Source organism: Lissotriton vulgaris, chromosome 4_1, assembly GCF_964263255.1.
Source record: "Lissotriton vulgaris chromosome 4_1, aLisVul1.2, whole genome shotgun sequence".
Taxonomy (NCBI): Eukaryota; Metazoa; Chordata; class Amphibia; order Caudata; family Salamandridae; genus Lissotriton; species Lissotriton vulgaris.
In genome coordinates, this window is record NC_141691.1 from 2,079,177,782 (window position 1) to 2,079,199,009 (window position 21,228).

The 21,228-nt window shown below is 44.5% G+C and overlaps 1 protein-coding gene across 3 annotated transcripts in view; it reads left to right on the plus strand.

The window, feature by feature from the left end:
• Positions 1–21,228, plus strand: part of PARP10 (poly(ADP-ribose) polymerase family member 10) — a 453,255-nt gene that overhangs the window by 59,430 nt on the left and 372,597 nt on the right. For all 3 annotated transcript variants that reach the window (XM_086966532.1, XM_086966534.1, XM_086966533.1), the window contains exons 2-3: positions 5,123–5,297; positions 6,971–7,216. In XM_086966532.1, the coding sequence (XP_086822658.1) occupies positions 5,126–5,297; positions 6,971–7,216 (418 nt within the window). In that variant the 5' untranslated portion in view covers positions 5,123–5,125. The remainder of the gene's footprint in view (positions 1–5,122; positions 5,298–6,970; positions 7,217–21,228) is intronic.

Here is a 21,228-nt window from a genome sequence, read left to right on the forward strand (position 1 = left end):
TTAAGGGCCTGTCCACTACTACAACTGCCACTACCATTGACTTACTTCCCCTTGTGCCTGCTGCTTCTCTCCCTCTCACCCACCCAGTGCTTAATTTCTTTTAAAAAAAAACACCAGGGCCCTCGTAAGGATACCTCCCTCATTTTGCTTTTCCCATATCTCCCTCCTCTGTTATAACTGCTCCCTCACCTCCATCGTGTTTCTTTTTCCCATCCAGGTGTTGCTTCTCCCACCCTCCTTCCCTGCACCTCCCTCTGGTTGCCCTAGCTGGTGGAAAATTGCCTCAAAGCGCTATGATGCAGTCAGCACTGGCCATGTAATAGCGCTTTTTCCTTGACTTTAAGCCATGTATAAAGTGACATGATCAGACCTACCAGACCTGTTTTCTTCCTCTGGCTTCTAACGTTGCCTTGTTTATCTCGAATTGCATCCCCCTCAACTCACAGCCCCGGAACAGAAGAGTTTGTGAACATCGCTGATGTAATGTGATTTTTTAGAGCGTGGGATAGATTAGTTGATTGTAACACTTGCTGCTGGGGTGAGTAACCTGCAGGGCACAGGTTCAACCACGTCAGAATTCACGTTTCCGCGTAGCAGGTACAATGTGACCCTCACCCACCCTCAACCCCTCACCCTCACCCACCCTCAACCCCTCACCCTCAATCACCCTCAACCCCTCACCCTCACTCACCCTCAACCCCTCACCCTCACCCACCCTCACCCACCCTCAACCCCTCACCCTCAACCCCTCACTCACCCTCACTCACCCTCAACCCCTCACTCACCCTCACCCACCCTCACTCACCCTCAACCCCTCACCCAGTGCAATAGGTCTCGGAGCATTTGAGTTAGAGCTTTTAGAAATGTTTATGGCTTTTTTTTTTTTTTATTCTTTAGCATTGGCTACAGGAAACAAAAATGCTAAAGATTTACAAAAAAAACCCATAAACAATTCTAAAAGCACTAACTCTAATGCTGCGAGACATATTGCATTTCCAATGCTTGTTGTTCTGCAGCTACCGGAACGCATTCTGCAGGGTGCAAACCAGATTAGAACAGAAGCACTAATATCCCAAAGATAACAATCCCGATTTGGGGATATTAATAAAGCAATGTATACGGTGTATATTATTTTCAATATAAATTTAGTACATGAGACATCAAAAGGTCCTATTACAAAGTAGTCCTGCATTCATGTAGTGAACACTTATTATTTTTCTTTAAAATCTTAAGTCAGTCAGCCTAGTTTCGTCCGTAAGGACTTCATCAGAATTCACCACACGATTGTGTGACTCCTTTGTAATATAACCTTTTTATGCCTCATGTACTAAATTTATATTGAAAAGAATATACAGGGTATACATTGCTTTATTAATATCCCCAAATGGGGATTGTTATGTTTCGGGATATTAGTGCTTCTGTTCTAATCTTTCGTAATTTGCTTACCACATGAGGCTTTAGCAGTGTTAACAAACAGTTGAGCTCTCACAATTGTAATTTAATGATTATAGCCACCCATAGTAGTGCGACCATCTGACAACCCACACTACTTTGTTTCTGCTTTTGTTGGCATTCTGCAGGGTCTTGCTGACTTCCATTTGCACAGCAGTAAGTGCTTGTTCACTACATGTGACTTTAACTAATTTTTCGGAAATTTGCCCTCTATAGATTAAGTTCTCACCAAGCCTTTTTGGACTCTAAAATGGTTTTAGTGGTTCCCCCGTTTCTTCTAGTGGTTGGGAGGTGGCTATATATTTTTTTGGTAGTTGGCACTGTAAATCTATTTATTTTGTTTTGCAGGGCAGATTTTCCCTCCTTGTCGCTGCCCATTAAGGGTGGGTGGAATGCTAACCCTCATGCAAGGCAGCTGCAGTCTGCCATTTAGTGTTGCTGTGTGTAGGCCCCTGCTGGTTCTCCTTCAGACATTTTTTTAATTTACTAACAATCAAGTACTGTTGTTCCCGGTGAGGATTAAGGGACCAACTACAAGGGTATCACACCCTGTTAGATGAACAAGAGGCTGTCGTATTGGCTTGTTGATTTTCCCTTGTTGTTTCTCTTCTCTCTAGTAAGTATCCTTGGGGCCCAGATGTGTCCCATTCAGTGCCCCTGCCATTACTATTCTAGTTGTTACTCTGCTCTATTCTCTTACTGGACTCGGGTGGGGGCTACGGAGAAATGCCTGACGTGACCCAGGCCTTCCTCTCTCATCTTAATGCAACCTTCCTGCTGCCTCCTGTAGTCAAGCCTCGATCTCGCTCCCCATTCTTTCATTTTTTTCAGCTACACCTCAGAGCAGGCAGGTCTCAATGTATCTTAGCTTGGGTTCTCCTGGTAGTGTCTGGTCAATGATGTTGGGAGTGACTGGTCTCCATTCCTACCCTTTTCAACTTCAGCCAAGGTTTCCATCGTCTCTGGAGAGTAACTTAGTTTTTCAGTTTCAAAGCTGTATTCGAAAGCATACAAAATATATGCATATACATTTCATATAAAAAAGCTCTGATGTAATTTCTCCATAAAAGTTTAACAGGATAGATCATTAAAAATTGAAGGTTAAAAAAAGTTTAAAAAGTTAGACTTAATGCAGCTCAATGATATGAAAAATACAAAATGTTTAAAAAAACATGCTTTTCCTTGCAGCCATAGATTCCAGGATATACATAGCTGTAAAAAAACAAATGTCGGGATCATCTAGGGAAAACAGCTTCATTGCCGATTTTACCATTGTAATTGCTCTTTTTAAGAATAGACGTTTCAAATAGACAATTCTCACTCTTATGCTTGTTTCTGATATCTCCATTGCTACCTTCTTTGCCTCCTCTCCAGTGTAGGCCCTGGGTCCACTACGATTGAAACCACCATTATTTCTCCTACTCTGTCATATTGTTAATTCGTTTCCTACTAATGATCATTGGCAAAGAGAAGCGAACAAGCAAAATCTTAGTTTATCTGAACGAGCCCGGCTCTGTAGTAACTAACCATGTAAAAAATAATTCATGGTGAAAACATCCTTATAAATTCCAGCACTCTGATTGGAGACCCCGATAAATTCCATCTCGGAATATTTTGTTCATTTCTGTAGTTTTGTAGTATGACCTGAAAAAGGGGGGCCATCCCACTTCTGTGGTTTTCTATTTGTGACTGTCATCAGAATCCCATGTATTTGATCATTTCGCATCTGCATCTTCCAAGTTCTTTCTACCTTTCATTCAGGTTGATACATTGCGGTTTAGATCCACTATCAATTTGTTGCAGGTCCGCGTGTGGAGTTGTGGGCCACTTGCATTTCCTGAATGTCTTCGGAATCAGCTGAAAATTATGTATTTTCTCCAGCCACATATACCTCCAAACCAGAGTAGTTACCATCCAAAGAGAAGGCCAACTGTGCAGTCTATATTTAGCTGTGTGACGAAGCCTCCACTTAGGGTCCTTTCCGTGGGATGGGGAACAGCAAACAGTTCTCAATCCAGAGGCGCCACATCTGCGGTACCAACATTCCTTGCCGGGCCGAGATGCAGATGTTCCCCACACCTCTAGTTTGTACCATACACTGCCGCAATCTTGAAATCACGTTGATGGGCGCCCTCATTAACCAAGAAACATAGTAAGCAGGCACCGCTTCCAGTTGAAAGTTGTCATTGAAGGCCATCGGGGTTCTTTTTTGTCCCTCTGCTTTTTAAGATTGTCCTTACCGGTTCAATAGCACTTTTCAACCCAAATCTGTTGTGGCTGTGATTTTATGGGGGGTCAGGGTAAATATCAACTGTTGTGGCTTTTGTCAAGACAAGCCTCATACCAGTGCTGCTTCGGTGTGCATATGTAGACTACACCAACTATGATTTACAAACTTGTAGGGCAGAAGCTTGGGGGCATGGACCATAGTAGGGATCTGTGGGATTGTTCACGTATGATGCGCCATGCATAAGATACAGGTGGGGAGACGATCGTTTAAAGACCGAACTTACTTTGCTGTGCTTGGGCTAAGGCCTGTTGTAGATGGAGTTTGGACAGTCAGTAATGCATGCACACGCAATATTAGTCCTGTTTATTTGGACAAAAGTTAAAAAATATATATATATATATATGTTTTTGAACTCATTTACAAACTGCATTAACACTGCAACATTAGAGCTACACTGCACACAAAAAACCCTAACACAATGGCAACAGTAACTCTACAATTACCTTGCCATATCTGCAATGTACCATTACAATTCTACACCTACAGTGCAACTACAACCAAACAGACGAGAGATTGCACCCTAACTATATGTTAAAGCGAGCACAGTGTAAAGCCGATGCTTCATGTTGACTAACAAATTCGTGAAGTTGCAGCTTTAGTTTGGTATTTTGCTTGGCTATTGATGTCGTGCTTCTATTTTTGATAGATATGAAAGTTGAACAATAGATCAAATCTAGTTAAGTTGGAGTCTGTGTTTACAACTAGAAGTTTCCTCTGTGACAGTTTAACCACTCCCCAAAAGTGCAGTTAGTCTCTTCATGAAGCTTGATGAAGGCACACCCCTGTGTGTGGGTGGTACAGCCCTAGAGTTTCTTAAGTAGGCACACATGCCCCACCATTCCCTGTGGTCACAAGCAACAAGGGAGATTACAATCCTAAGTAGCGCTGTGCAGAGTTAGGAATTAGAAATTAAGACTCCTCTCAGACTTTTTGATGAACAAAATATATAACGTTGCTGATTGGCCATGAGACATATTGGAGACCGCACTAGTGATTTGAAATCCATACCAAATGCAGAATTTGCTCTCCATGTTTCAATCTATTCTGTAATTGGGCATTAACAGGTGCGTGGGTTTGTAGAGTGATAGCTGCCTCTTGTAGTAGCTTCTAAACTCTAGACTAGTTCACTGTTCACATACTTCCAGTCCTGCCTTCAAAGAACTGAGGGTGCAGTGATAAACAAGACACATAGTTGCCCAACCACAGTACATGCTTTTTGTCCCTTTGAAATGGTTCCTCTGACCTTGAAGTGTTGCCATTTCCCATTGAATTGACTTGGAGTATAGTTTTTACAAGGAGTGGGTGATCTCTCCTGCCCACTGAGCTCTAGTGGAAACTCTTCTGGTGCTTTCTCCTGACTGATGGTCTTTCCTTTTCCAGATAATGGCAGAAGAATCCGACCCTGTCACAGTGTTGGTGGATGGACTAATCGATAATATTGGCACAGACCTGCTACTGCTTTATTTTGAGAGTCGGCGTCGCTCGTCAGGGGGCCCCATAAAGTCCCACCGGCGCCATGGAACGAATGCATTGCTGACCTTTGAAAATCCTGAGGGTAAGTATGAATTGAGGTTAGAAATTGGCTATCCCTTACCAAACTCACCTTTTGAAGAGCTCCTCCAATATTTATCTATTCTGCCTGTGGTGTTCTGGTGAGAATCCATAAACTGTGGAAACTGGACTTTCAAACAGTGATAGGAATGTCGTTTCTTGATTAAATAATTTGCAGCACACTGTTTCTTAAGAATTGGAGAGCCAGTTGCTGTACAGGTGCACCAGAGTAAGGCTGGAACAGTAGGGGACACAGCCAACCGGGCTGACTTGCTACAAGGTCGGGGCACCATGGGTCTAGTCCTGTATTTCCATTTTACAATGGACTAGCACACTGTGCACTTGGTTTTTACATGGCATGCATATTTCAGATATTCACATGTCTTACTCACGTGTATTTACAATATGAGGCGCAGGATGTTGAAGTAAGTGTCTTTCCAAAAATCACACTTTTTTACATCAAAGACCAACTCTGGGATTAGAATCTGTGTCCTCCGAATTCCAGAATCGGCACGTTGGCATCTAAAGTGTACCCTCTCTATTTAATGATGTTTGACACATTGTGTCAAAGTGCTCACTTCAGGGCAGTGACCAAGCATTCCCATTGTCCAGGTTGAGCTGACATGTACCTCAAGATAGCAATGGCAAATTGAGACTGCAATGCTCTTCTAGACTGGCTATGCCCTCTCCTGCCTTTGTGTTTAGTCTCCAATACTGTCAGCCTTGACAAGTGGCTATTATGCTCCTGTAGCCGTCACAGAAGCTACAGCAAATACTGAATTACATGCGATTTTAGAAAGGTTTGAGGGTGGCCCTCAGTTGGGATTACAGTGGATAGCCAAACCTAGCAGATCCATCTGCGCACTTCAGGCAATCATGGCTGGAGACCCCAGCATGCTTTGCTTCTGAAGGACTGGGACGTCTCTAAACAGACTTCTCGTGTTATTGCAACAACTTCTGTAAAACTGATTTTTAGCCTTCTGTCTCTCCTAGCGGAGTGGAGCCAGCAGTCCTGTCTTGGTGGATTAGGGCCATGCACCATTGCGTATCTTTCTGCTTTTTCTTGCCTCGCTGGGCCATGCAACACTCTGCAGCTTGGTTGGTGGCAGAGATATTAACCCTGGAGGAGTGGGAGTTTGGAGAACAGAACTGCTCTCAGAACCATTACCTGTGTAAACTCTGCTGTGCTTCCCTTATGAATACATGAATTCATATCTCCACTGTTTTATCCCAAGTATTCTCTCGACCCTTAAAACAAGTTGAACCTTTACACTAGATATCCCCACATGTTCAGTTTTCTGCTTAACCATCAATATTTCACTCCCAAGCCCCCACTCGACCACACCGGACCCTGATGCTCAACACTTGTTGAGTGCTGCAGCACAGACAAAACCTTGCAATGACAGTGAAGTTCCACACCAAACTCGGACTTCAGTCCAGCACAGAAACAAGCCTGGGGCTCCCTTTTAGGCATACAGCTGTACTTATTATTATTATTATTATTATTATTATTATTATTATTATTATTAATACTATTTTGTTTAAGCAAGTGTATTATCTTTGCTGTACGGTTAGCAGTTTTCAGTTGTTCATGGCTGCTTTGTATTCTGGGTGTAGGAGGGCTTCGGCATTGGTGTGTGTTGATGGTATAGTGACCTACTCTTCTGTTCCCCACAGATGCTCAGAATGTCCTCTCCAAGGAGCAGCACCAGCTGTTGAACGTGGAGCTGACTGTCCGTAGGGTGCCCCCCAAAGACCCGGCGAAGGTGCTGCTGAAGGGCCTGAAGCCAGACGTCAGCCAGGATGTCCTGGAGCTCTACGTTGAATATGTGACCAACTGTGACAGTGAGGAGTACACACTGCACCGGGCGCCCAGCGGGGAGGAGGTGCTCATCAACTTCCATCAGCCGCTGACTGAAGCAGGTACTGGAGAGCTTCTACTGGTGTGCGGGGTCGGCAAGCACTCTACATGCATGTGGTGTACGCGCATCTCCTCTGGTGAAGAGCGGGGAGGTGCTGATCCACTTCCATCAGCCGCTGATGGAAGCCGTAGGGAGTTTGGAGTTTTGCATAGAGATTTTCTGCTACTGTGTGGGGTCAACCATGGGTGAGGTGAAATCATCTTTCCAGGCAAGGTGGCGTACACTCTGCACCTGGTGCAGAGGCGGGGGAGGTGCTGATCTCTCTATCAGCCTCTGATGGAAACAGTAGGGAGTTTTCCATAGAGAGCTTCTGCTTGTGTGTGGAATCAGCAGTAGGTAAGGTAGAATACACTGCTGGCGAGGCGGTATATAATCTGCCTCGGGTGCTGATCCGGTTCCATCACCTACTAATCGAAGTAAGTACTAAAGTGTTGTCCGTGACCCATAGAGAGAATTCGCAAGTGTGTTTATAAAAGTCCTTCTACGCTTGGTGCAGCATGGGCATATTTTTTTAAAATCTTTTTTTATACGGTCTGATACCTAATGCTCCATTTAACCTATACATGAATTAAATGTAATGTGTATAGTATGCAGCTGCTTCAACAGAGGTGTCCTGGCGCCGCATTAAGTTGTAAATCCTAAAACCACTAGTAACCTATCTGAATAGGAACATTCGCAACATTGTTTTAAAAATGTTTTTTTAAATTCTATTCAAATGTTTTTTACTTTACGCAATGGGTAATTTATTCCAATGTTTGGCTGCCAGACACGAACAAGAGCTGCCACCCCTCCTGACTCCCTGCATCTTGGAGATCTATAATAAATCAAGGTTTCAGAATTGAGCGCTCTTCTTGGCTGGGACAAAGGAACATTGCACAGCAATTAACTGAGCTTGTCTTGATTCTAATTCCTTTCCCACTGTTTTCTCCACCCTGCTCCATCCACAGCAGGCTGAGTCGTCAACTTTGATAGCATGTGTTCACAATGGAGTGGAGCTATTATCGCAGGATGACCTCGCCCATCTTTGGTCCGTGTCAACTGGTGCTTTAGTCAATGGAGTGAGGCACTTGCAGCAGGGAGGAGGCAGCCATCATCCGGCGTCGGTGGCAGCGGTGGGACTGTTGGCAGATCCCCAGAGACTGAGCAGCTTTTAGGGACACTCCTGGAACCCTAAGCAAAGTCCCTGCCAGCAGGACTGCTGGAGCGACTGCTAGGACCACTGCCACATGAGCAGCTGTCTGGGTCGCTTGCAGGAGAAGCTGCTCAAGGGGCACCTGAGCAGGGTTCTGCATTTTGTTGAGAAATACTTTATCAGCATCCCATATTTTTGTTGGTTCTTATTTTTGAGGAGCAGTTGCGTTCTCGTATTCAACACTATCAGAGGCACTGTTGTTGTGAGTGTGAGCCAGCAGTGTCCTGCCCCTCAACCAGAGCAGCTTTTTGGCAGAGGAAAGTATTATGGTTGATCACTGCCCAGAAGGGATTGATCAAAGATGCTGTCCCTTTAATGCAAAAAGGTAAAGAATTGTTACTTTACTATACTCTATATAGCAGTCTCAATATACAAGGCCTGCTCTGAGCCTTTACTGGTTCTGCGTGAGTGCCAGGCGGCAGAAGAATTCCCAAGATAACTGGCGTGCCTTCAAATTCTTGAAGTAGCTGTGTGCCATCTTCCAGCTATGACCTCATCCAAAGTGTGAATTGCTTTATGAACGCAGAAGGACAGAGCCTTGCCCCTTGTAAGACTTTCATCCTAAGAATATCAAGCCCGTAGCATCAGGGCATCATACAAGACATCTGCTGGACCTCCAAGGAAACCGTGCTTTATGAATATAGCTGGACAGTGTCCTGGTCCAAGCCTTGCCCCTTTATATGATACTCCAGTGTCTGAGTCAACAGTGCGTGATGATAGAGATGTCTGTACTCCACGTATACTGGCTGCATCAGTCCGCATACTCCAACAGATGCCGCCCATGCTGCACTGCTGAAGTATTCTTCCAGCGCAGAGGGTACACTTGCTGTTGCTTGAACTAGTCTTAACTATATAGTACGCATGCAGTACTGCAAATGCGCATCATGCTCAGCACGTCCTTGTCCCTCTTTGCTGCAGTACCACCAGCTGCACGTTTATGGAGGTGCCGTGTCTAGGAGGATGTCTGTACCTCAGCAAATCTAACTCTGCATCTCGAGCTTCATTTGAAAGGCTTGCAGGTCTTGGTCTCCCTTGATGCAAATCCTCCCTTATGAACCCGCCCGGACATAGAACAGTGTCAGGCTTGTATAGTGAATCAGTGCCAAACTAGATGCTCCAGAAAGTTGTACATGTTCTTTTGGTTGTTCCAGTGGGTTGTATTAACTTTATTAATTTGCTGTCTGAAGCATGTCCACTTAGCTGTTCGTGTGTGTTCATGCTGCTTGTAGGGGAGCCAGATGTTGCTAAGCTGAAGTTCTTTTTATACACGGGCCAGTATGCATGCCATTTAGTCATCATTGCCTTCACTTCACCAGCTGAGCCCTAGTGCCTTTAAGATCTATTCCATGACTGCTTAGTGTAATGATGTCCAGATAGGTAGCAAGTAGTTTGGTGCTGACAACTTTACTGCAATTCTTCTTGATCCACGTAAAGTTTGTTGATAATCCTTTTTGTGCAATCAATGAGCTGCCTTTGTTGTTGTTGAAGGGAGCCATTGGATCTTAGAGATATCAATATAGGACTAGCTAGGTTGTGTTAGTGAGACTCAGGAGGTACATCTACAGGCAAACCATTAGGTTTGGTCATGAAGCCCTCACACACCAACCTAGTTGGTGTCATGCTTCATCATCGGGCCCACCACAGTGACACCGAATGTGTCCCGGGTGTGCTGCGACTCCAGATTACTGAGGAGCTGGTATGCTTACTGAGTGTGCAGTGATAGTGAGAATGAACGTGAGAAGTTAAAAGCTATACAGGTGGTCCCAGTTCCCGAGGGTGAAAGGTAAATTTTAATATCTGGGCCCCTGTTAGCAAGATAAAAAGGCTTGCGGACGATATGGAGTGTATTAAGAGCTCCTACGTCCTTTGTGGTCTACATGTTTCAGCCAGGCCTTTTGGTTAAAACTGGCTTTCCTCAGGACCAAAGAGTATGTGTGGGTGACAATAAACTATATTAAGTGACAGTGTGTGGTAAAAAGTGTCGCACTCGCTAAGGTGCTGTACGTGTTAGAGGGGGATTCCCTCTGCTTTACTGTACATAGAACATAGAGACAATACAGACATACAAGGGAGAACCAATGAGAATGGTATTTTAGAAAACACAACTTTTGGCCGACTTCTAGTGTGCGTGAGCGACCTAGAGCGGCAGATAACGTGGCCATGAGCTTTTCACATGGCTGCAGTGAAATATGGCGGTAAAGTTTTAAAACGCAGTGGCAGTGGTGGGCTACACAGCGGAACAAGCATAGCGTGAGGTACAGGTAAGTATGGTACATAATTCCTCACACTTGCTACTTGCTGTTAAAGCCTCATGGGTCACTTGGCAGGGAGGGGAAGAAGACCCTAAACATTGTAAAAAAGGCCAGAGTTTAGGATAGTACCTGTGGAGAGAAATTGCTGCTTACCCAGAGCGTCGTGAAGAGATCACTTGTTTACTCACGGTATTTCCGATCAGCGTGCTCCTGCGACCTATCGTCCTGCTCCAGTGTCCCGAGTGAGATTGCATGGCTCGGGCACGGGCTTAAATAGCTGGTTCAATTGATTGCACCTGAGAATGAGAGGAGGGTCCGGTCGCGCTGGCTCTGAGTGCGCGTGTGTAAGGAGACAGTGTCACTCGCGTCGCGCGTGCGCGGAGGGCAGCGCCGCGCATGCGCGTACTACAGACATCTACACACTGCGCATGCGCATTAGAGGTGTTATGGGAAAATTATGGCAAATGCCGTGGGACAGATTAATAATGGCCCATGGGGGGGTAAAAAATGATAAAAAGCAACTGTTAGCGAATTAAAAGGTAAAAAGGCAAATACAGAGTTGGGACAGACCACGAGTCTGAGCGTGGACAGGGATACAGACTTATTGCTATGAGCAGACCTGGAAAGTTTATTTGGATAAAGCATTCCACGGAATGGAATCATTAAGCCCCTCTATGTGGGTAGAAAGGCGAAAAATCCAGCGTTGCTCTTTGGAGAGTAGTGTTTTCTCATCGCAGTTGGATAGTGCGAATTGTTCAATGACTGTCCAGGTGAAGTCATTTGGGGTGTGATTATGGGTGATGAAGTGTTGGGTCAGTTTGCTGATGTTTTTGCCACAGCGCATTGTACTTCTATGTTCAGTCATCCTGGTTCTGACTTTCCTAGTGGTCATACCGATGCATCTCAAACCACAACGGCAGGTAATCAAGTATATTAAGTTGGATGAATTACAGTTGGTAAATTGTCGTTGTGTCCAGGTTTTCCCATTTTCCAGAGATAATGTTTTGGAAGGGGTGGTCAGGTGGCAGACGCTGCAATTGTAACATGGTTGGTGGCCTGTTTTTTCTGGTAGACCCCATGCATTCAAAATTGTCTGATCTGTTTGTTGTTTCTTTCTGGGTCTGGTGGATACCAGTTGGTCTTTCAGATTTTGGGCTCTTTTATATGCAAACCGAGGGGGGTCCCAGTTCCTGGTGCCTGAATTGATGATCTTCCAATTCTTGCGGATTATGTTTGAGACCTGGTTTGAGGCGGTATTGTAGGTGGTGACACATGTCATGGTGGGCGTTTCTTGTGGTTTGACAAATGTTTCCAGGAGAGCCTCTCTGTTTTGGTTGCGTGCTCTTTTGCAGGATTTGGAAATGATTCTGGATGGATAACCCCGGTCTTCCAACTTGTGGACTAAGGCTTTTGACTGGTGTTTAAAATCCTGAAGGTTGCTGCAGTTCCGTCGTATACGCAGGAACTGCCCAAATGGCAAATTCTCCCTCAGAGGTCTGGGGTGGAAACTGTCAAAACGCAGCAAAGAGTTCCTGGATGTTGGTTTGTAGTGAGTGGTTGTTGTTAGGCCTCCCTGATCAGGTCTTATATTGAGGTCTAGAAATGCTAGTTCAGTTGGACTGCTGGTGCAGGTGAACTTGAGAAACGGGTCAAGGTTGTTGATCCAAGTGAGGAAGTCTTTAAGTGTCTCCTCATTCCCCTCCCAGATAATGAAAATGTCGTCGATATATCACAATGCTAATGAGGCGCAGTCCATGATGAAGTGACGTGGGGTGCGATGTTGCCAATCAATCTCCATCAGGACATCATGGAGTACCTTCAGTGTGGCGTCTTGGGGGAGGCTCGTATATAAGCTCTCAATATCCAGTCCGACCAGGAGGTGTTTGTCTGGATCGAAGCTGACATCATCGCACCCCACGTCACTTCATCATGGACTGCGCCTCATTAGCATTGAAAGAGAATTATTTCGAATATGAAGACACATTCTTCCTACAAACCAATGGTACCTCTATGGGGAGTGTTTTTGCCCCTAGCGTGGCAGGGCTATACGTCCACCATTTTGAACAGACGAACATCGAAGCCCCCACGAACCCCTACTCAGCTAACATCACAATTTGGTGTCGATATATCGACGACATTTTCATTATCTGGGAGGGGAATGAGGAGACACTTAAAGACTTCCTCACTTGGATCAACAACCTTGACCCGCTTCTCAAGTTCACCTGCACCAGCAGTCCAACTGAACTAGCATTTCTAGACCTCAATATAAGACCTGATCAGGGAGGCCTAACAACAACCACTCACTACAAACCAACATCCAGGAACTCTTTGCTGCGTTTTGACAGTTTCCACCCCAGACCTCTGAGGGAGAATTTGCCATTTGGGCAGTTCCTGCGTATACGACGGAACTGCAGCAACCTTCAGGATTTTAAACACCAGTCAAAAGCCTTAGTCCACAAGTTGGAAGACCGGGGTTATCCATCCAGAATCATTTCCAAATCCTGCAAAAGAGCACGCAACCAAAACAGAGAGGCTCTCCTGGAAACATTTGTCAAACCACAAGAAACGCCCACCATGACATGTGTCACCACCTACAATACCGCCTCAAACCAGGTCTCAAACATAATCCGCAAGAATTGGAAGATCATCAATTCAGGCACCAGGAACTGGGACCCCCCTCGGTTTGCATATAAAAGAGCCCAAAATCTGAAAGACCAACTGGTATCCACCAGACCCAGAAAGAAACAACAAACAGATCAGACAATTTTGAATGCATGGGGTCTACCAGAAAAAACAGGCCACCAACCATGTTACAATTGCAGCGTCTGCCACCTGACCACCCCTTCCAAAACATTATCTCTGGAAAATGGGAAAACCTGGACACAACGACAATTTACCAACTGTAATTCATCCAACTTAATATACTTGATTACCTGCCGTTGTGGTTTGAGATACATCGGTATGACCACCAGGAAAGTCAGAACCAGGATGACTGAACATAGAAGTACAATGCGCTGTGGCAAAAACATCAGCAAACTGACCCAACACTTCATCACCCATAATCACACCCCAAATGACTTCACCTGGACAGTCATTGAACAATTCGCACTATCCAACTGCGATGAGAAAACACTACTCTCCAAAGAGCAACGCTGGATTTTTCGCCTTTCTACCCACATAGAGGGGCTTAATGATTCCATTCCGTGGAATGCTTTATCCAAATAAACTTTCCAGGTCTGCTCATAGCAATAAGTCTGTATCCCTGTCCACGCTCAGACTCGTGGTCTGTCCCAACTCTGTATTTGCCTTTTTACCTTTTAATTCGCTAACAGTTGCTTTTTATCATTTTTTACCCCCCATGGGCCATTATTAATCGGTCCCACGGCATTTGCCATAATTTTCCCATAACACCTCTAATGCGCATGCGCAGTGTGTAGATGTCTGTAGTACGCGCATGCGCGGCGCTGCCCTCCGCGCACGCGCGACGCGAGTGACACTGTCTCCTTACACACGCGCACTCAGAGCCAGCGCGACCGCACCCTCCTCTCATTCTCAGGTGCAATCAATTGAACCAGCTATTTAAGCCCGTGCCCGAGCCATGCAATCTCACTCGGGACACTGGAGCAGGACGATAGGTCGCAGGAGCACGCTGATCGGAAATACCGTGAGTAAACAAGTGATCTCTTCACGACGCTCTGGGTAAGCAGCAATTTCTCTCCACAGGTACTATCCTAAACTCTGGCCTTTTTTACAATGTTTAGGGTCTTCTTCCCCTCCCTGCCAAGTGACCCATGAGGCTTTAACAGCAAGTAGCAAGTGTGAGGAATTATGTACCATACTTACCTGTACCTCACGCTATGCTTGTTCCGCTGTGTAGCCCACCACTGCCACTGCGTTTTAAAACTTTACCGCCATATTTCACTGCAGCCATGTGAAAAGCTCATGGCCACGTTATCTGCCGCTCTAGGTCGCTCACGCACACTAGAAGTCGGCCAAAAGTTGTGTTTTCTAAAATACCATTCTCATTGGTTCTCCCTTGTATGTCTGTATTGTCTCTATGTTCTATGTACAGTAAAGCAGAGGGAATCCCCCTCCAACACGTACAGCACCTTAGCGAGTGCGACACTTTTTACCACACACTGTCACTTAATATAGTTTATTGTCACCCACACATACTCTTTGGTCCTGAGGAAAGCCAGTTTTAACCAAAAGGCCTGGCTGAAACATGTAGACCACAAAGGACGTAGGAGCTCTTAATACACTCCATATCGTCCGCAAGCCTTTTTATCTTGCTAACAGGGGCCCAGATATTAAAATTTACCTTTCACCCTCGGGAACTGGGACCACCTGTATAGCTTTTAACTTCTCACGTTCATTCTCACTATCACTGCACACTCAGTAAGCATACCAGCTCCTCAGTAATCTGGAGTCGCAGCACACCCGGGACACATTCGGTGTCACTGTGGTGGGCCCGATGATGAAGCATGACACCAACTAGGTTGGTGTGTGAGGGCTTCATGACCAAACCTAATGGTTTGCCTGCAGATGTACCTCCTGAGTCTCACTAACACAACCTAGCTAGTCCTATATTGATATCTCTACATATAATCAGGGGACCCGGACTAGCTTACCTAGTCCTCTCTCTCCCTTTTGATTTGCTGAGCCATTGGATCTTGTCACTGTCCCAAAGGTGGTGAGAGCTGGCTGCTGGCAGAGGGTGCCTTAGAGGGATGTCCCAGAGAGAGGTTTTTTGCCTCTGCATGTCACAGACCCAGTTCTAGAGCTTGCCCCATTTTCAACGTTGTTTCTTTTGTTACATTAGGTCCCATGTGATGTGCATCTGTCTGGGTGCTATTTGTCTGCACATGCAATTGTTCTGCTATAATGCCAGTGTCCCCACTAAGATATATAGCTATCTCAAGCAAATTCTGGTGAGTGGAGCTCCTTCTTATGAGAGCTGCACAGAAAAACACTTCAGTTATCAGTGGAACTGATGGGTTAGTGTTTTCTCTTTGTCAAATGTTGCTACTTTACTGTAGGCGTATTGTATTGTAATTGCATTTATATAGCGCTTACTACCCCTGACGAGGCGTCAAAGCGCTTTTTCGGCGAGTAGCACGCTACTCCCGTACCCATAGAGGATTAGTGTTGAATTATTATAGTGAAACATGCAAGTACATTTTAAGTGGTGGATAGGTTAGTCAGTTATTTGGATCTGGAATGATAGCAGAAGGATAGAGGAGGACAAAGGTTTGTATTTATATAGCGCTTGTTGATGCACGCTATTCAGGAAACCTACAAAGGATTAGTGATGAATCAATATGGTGAAATATGAAGTCATTTCAGGGGTGGATATTAGTCAGTTACTTGGAGTGAGAAGGATAGCGGAGGGATAAAAGGAGAATAAAGATTTGCATTCATATAGCACTTGTTACCTCTGATGGGTGTTGAAGCTTTTCTGCGGGTAGCACGCCACTCCGGAACCCATAAAGGATTACTGTTGAAAATTATTATAGTAAAAAATATGAAGAAATTTGAGTAGTGGATATGTTATTCAGTTATTTGGGTGGTATATTAGTATAGTTAAATATGGAATTTGAGAAGTGAACATGTTGGTCTGTTAATTTCGATTGAAAAGGGATAAGAGTGAAGGATGTATTTGTTTATTAGGTCTTAGCAGTAGGTGGAGGCTTTTGAATGAGTAAAAAGGAGTTTTGGAGGGGAGAACTCCGAGGGAAGAGTTTAGAAAGGTTTGTTTTAGGGGATTGGTATAGTGAGAGGTGTCAGATGATGCAAGGAGGGGTAGAGTAGGAGAGAGTCTAGAAAGGGTTATTTTGTCAATCAGTACTGGTATGGGTTTGGGATAAATGAGAGTGGATGTAGAGGCTATATTGATAGATGTATAGGATGAGAAATAGGGTAGTGCATTGGAAGGAGTAGTGGAAGAAGTTTGAGATTAGTCAGAAGGTTGGGCTAGAAGATATATTGAGTGAAGTATAGGATGAGAAATAGGATAGTGCATTGGAAATGCTAAATTAGAACAAAGTGATAAATATATAGATCTATAAGTACATTGAAAGTATATAGCTACATAAAGGAGGTAAGTATATGTAGATTAAAGATATTGATAGAGGCACAGGATGAGAAATAGGGTAGCGCATTGGATATGCTTTTTCAGGAGAAAAGTAACAGACACAGATCCTAGTACATGGAAGGTACATAGATGCACAATGGAAGTATGTACATGTAGACCAAAGATGATTTTTATTTATTTATTACTATTTTTTCACTCAACGTCATCATTATTTTAAAGAAAGGTCAAGGTGCACCACTTAAACGTTTTTAGAAACTGTTCTCTCTAATAAGGTAAACAGTAATGATCACATCAACTATTTCTTGTATTCTTGAAGTTTCTTTATTCAATTCAGTTGAAAAGCTATACACAGGGTCTACAGAAAAACGTTAAGTGGTGCACCTTGACCTTTCTTTCAAATCCTTGCATAGTTCATGTTTTGAACCTACATTGTAACAGTGGGTGTTGTGGAGTGTGCACACAGACTGCCCCGGGAACTAGAGGGTGGGCCCGAAAGAAAAATCTTTCTGGAGAATTTTTGGCTAGGTGCTTTTCTTTTGGGAACCTTCCACTGTTGTCTTTCCCTTCAGTCATCATTATTTTACATGTTTATACAAAGTAATACACAAAGATAGGTACATATCTATAGTGAAAAAAAATGCTTGTATACAGAGGGATATGCTGTAAATTTCTGTTTGCGTATGGTGCTTATGTGGGGAAGAGACCAACCTGGAGTAGTTTTCTGAAGATAAGGTGGTTGTTGGTGGACCTTGTGTTGGGGTAAAGAGTTCCATAGTTTGGCTGTTCGAACAGAGAGGGATGTGCCACCCATGTTTTTTTTCTTGTATGGTGGGATTTTGAAGCGAGATGCTCCTTTAGAGCAGAGGTTCCTTTGTTGACGGTTATTGGTGATTTTATTCATGATGAAGTGGTCCCATTCCATGTATTTTTTTGTGGGTGATACAAAGCAGCTTGAACGTGAATCTTCTCCCAAACGGTAACCAATGCAGGGCTTTCAAGGCAGGGGAGATGTGGTCTCTCGGTTTGATATGCAAGAGTAGTCTGGCAGCCAAGTTCTGAATCCGTTGAGGTCTTTTCATGGTCGTTAAAGGTGATCTGTGGTAGAGGCTATTGGCGTAATCAAGTTTGGACAGAACAAGGGAGATGGTAGCTTGGACCTTGTATGGAAATCCCAAATGAGGGAAAATTAATCGCAGTGTTTTTATAGTAGCAAAGCTTGATCTTGCTAGTTTATACACTTGGGCATTCATCGACAGCTTGGAGTCCATGGTCATTCCGAGGTTTCTTACTTCCTTCAATACTTTAGGCAGTGATCCCAGTTCATGCGGCAAGCGGGTTGTAATGTTTCCAATCGCCACACGTGAGTATTTCAGTTTTTGACGCATTCAATTTGAGATGGCTCCAGGTCATCCACTGATCCATGGCTCTGAGACAGCTGAAAATTGGTGATTTTCCATTGTCTTTGGGGCATTCCAGTTGAAGGAGTATTTGTGTCATCTGCATAGTTATAGCATTTATTGATCAGTACTGGTAATGACTTCATGTAGATGTTGGAAAGCATGGGCGATATGATGGAACCTTGAGGGACCCCTGCTTTTGTGGAGTACGGTTTGGACGAGAAAGGTGGGGTATGGATGACATTTAGTTCTGTTTCGAAGGTAGGACGCGATCCAGTCTAGAGCAGTTCCCTCTATGCCGGCTTCATAGAGTCTTTGTTTCAGAGTGTCATGGTCAACCGTGTCAAAGGCAGCAGAGAGGTCCAAAAGGAGTAGCGCAGCAACCCTGTTGCGGTCAACTGTATTCTTTAGGTCATCCCAGAAGGCAAGGAGGGCAGATTCAGGGCATCTTCCCGGACGGAATCCTGTTTGAAAGTCTGAAAGTATGGCATTCTCTTCAATGAATTGTGACATCTGGGCGAATGCTGCTCTTTCTGCTCTTTCTATCAGTTTGCCCAGGAACGGTCCATTTGTAATGGGTCTGTATTTGTCAGGGTTCCGCGGGTCCAAGTTTGTTTTCTTCAGTCAAGAGCGTATCTATGACTTTTTGAGTTCTTCTGGAAATATTCCAGTAGTTAAGGAATCGTTGATGATTATTCTTACTAGGGTGGCAGCAGAGATTATTAAAAGAATTGTCTTGAAAGTTTGTGGCGGACAGGGGTCAGAAGGACTGCCAGCAGGCCTGCTTGCTTTGACCAGGTCCATAAAATCGTCGTGTGAGATGTGTTGGAAGGAACGGAGAGGCTTGATCAGAGCATTCTTGGCTTGTTGTTTTGTACAAGGGTTAATGCTGGTGCTTTGTTTCTGTTTTAAGTACGATTTCAACGTGTCTGCTTTGTCCGTGTAATGATTTTCCAGTTTGTCTGTGAAATCTTGAGTAACAGGATGAGTTCCTTTTAGACAGTTTGGTTTGCGAAATTCATTGAGCATTTTACAGAATTCTTTATTTACACATTTATGATGTAAATAATTAATTTACTCTCTTAATTTCTATGCAGGTAAGTACTTAATCAATAATAACTCAATCGGAAAGAAGGAAAACAGAGTCCGTGGTGTAAGAGTTTCTAAGGGTTTTATTCCTCATAAAGGAATCAGGATATCATGTTCTGACCACCACACAGGGTGTCAGAAGGGATAGATGAGCGCGCCGTCGTTTATTGACAATACATAGCTTATATACTTGATTTACATCATAATGTTCAATGTAAGAGGCGTAACAGCTGAGAGAAGACAAGATAACAGTATACACGTGGTGCTAGTACATCATCAAGAGGCGTAAACTAGGCGTGAACTAGGGTGTGTGCTAGAAAACGTCACTGATAGGTGACGCAAGTGGGTGGCACCAAGGGGTGGTGCTAACAGAATGTTGCAATGTCAGCAGAAATCGGAAGCTTGGATGCGCGCGCAGCTGCATGACGTGTGATAGACGGGGTGCAGGGGACTTGACATTTACACTGGCGGAAAGAGACAGAAGTCTGGCATGTCAGATCAACTTGTGCTTCTATCATATCCGATATCTGATGTTTAGGAACTAAGCTATCTGGGCAGAAAGGTCTCTAGAGCAGAAGCTATTCTATACTTGCTGTGAGTGCGTGTATAAGCGCCTGAGTGTCTGTATGAGAAGCGTGGGGGCATGGGGCCTTCCATGGAAGCATGGCAACAGAGGCTATGAATTACTTGCATAAAGACAGGTCGGCCCTTTAGCCCTGTAGCTGAGGAAGGATGTTTACTGAAGCTAGCAGGCCGGAATGTATCTTCGGGGAGGAAAACAGATAACTCGAAGGTTATAGTCAATCTTGGCAGGCAGCAGGCTGAGCTGAGCACGGAGGGCCGCGCTAGAAGTAAGTCAGAGTTCACGGGTACGGGGGCTGCTTGGGCAGAGGCCCTCGCAGTCAGAAGCCAGAAAAGAGGCTCGGTGGCAGAGATTCAGGGCCTACTTTCAGCCAGGCTGAAAGACGTAGGAGTACACTTCAAAAAGACGTTGGCATAGCATACTTAGGAACGGACCATCAAACCCATTCATGGTGGGTCTGAAAGAGGACAAGTTAACGTTGGACGCAAATGTATTTGCGTCTTCATAGCTGGTACAGGAGGGAAGTTACATGCACTTTTAACTCGTACATGGAGTCGGTGGGGTACTCGCTAGGGAACACAACATGACCATAAAATTTATATTACCTCATTCCCTCCTTGTTCCCTACGGACCCTTCATGATATATCGATCCTCATAAATCGATCAGTTTGTTCTTGTAACATTATATGTTCGTCTTTCTTTCTTTGACTGTTTGAGAGGCAACTGGAATGCTCAATGCAGGATGTGGCACACAGTCCACATATCGCTGGCCCACACTGCAGGCACAGGCAACAACTGAATACTATAACAAGGCCAATGCCTAGGAACGATAAGATCTTCCATCCCCAAGCTGTCAACGTAGTCCAGAACCAACCGGACCAAGTCCAGGTGCCTGGATTCTGATGTATCTGATTTGCAATTTTATGTAAACGGGTGATAGCTTGATAGACAGATGGTGCGTTTTGTGGAATGAAAACACAGCAACTTGACCCGATGACCTTACAAGCTCCACCTCTATCTGCCAAGATGACGTCAATCACAAGACGATTTTGAAGGACAACAGTCCGTATAGCAGACTGCTCCTCTGTTAAGTTACCTAGAGCGGAGGCAGTTTCGTTCACTACTGCTTCAAGTGTTCTCGTTAATCTGCGTATTAATTTACTGTTTTGGACAGGTCCTAGGAAGAAAAAGAATCCTTTATTGAAATCAGTGTACTGTTCCCATGCCGTTTCTGTGTAGTCGACAAGGGGAATATCTCTTTTGGGTCTATTCGGTGCTAGATTCGTATTTCTATGGTAATCAGGAGGAGCTAGGAAAACAGGTGGCAGAAGGAATGCAATGTAACAGGTACCATCCCAGTCTGGAGGCAAACGTATGTATGCGGTATGACCACAAACAAAGTAGGA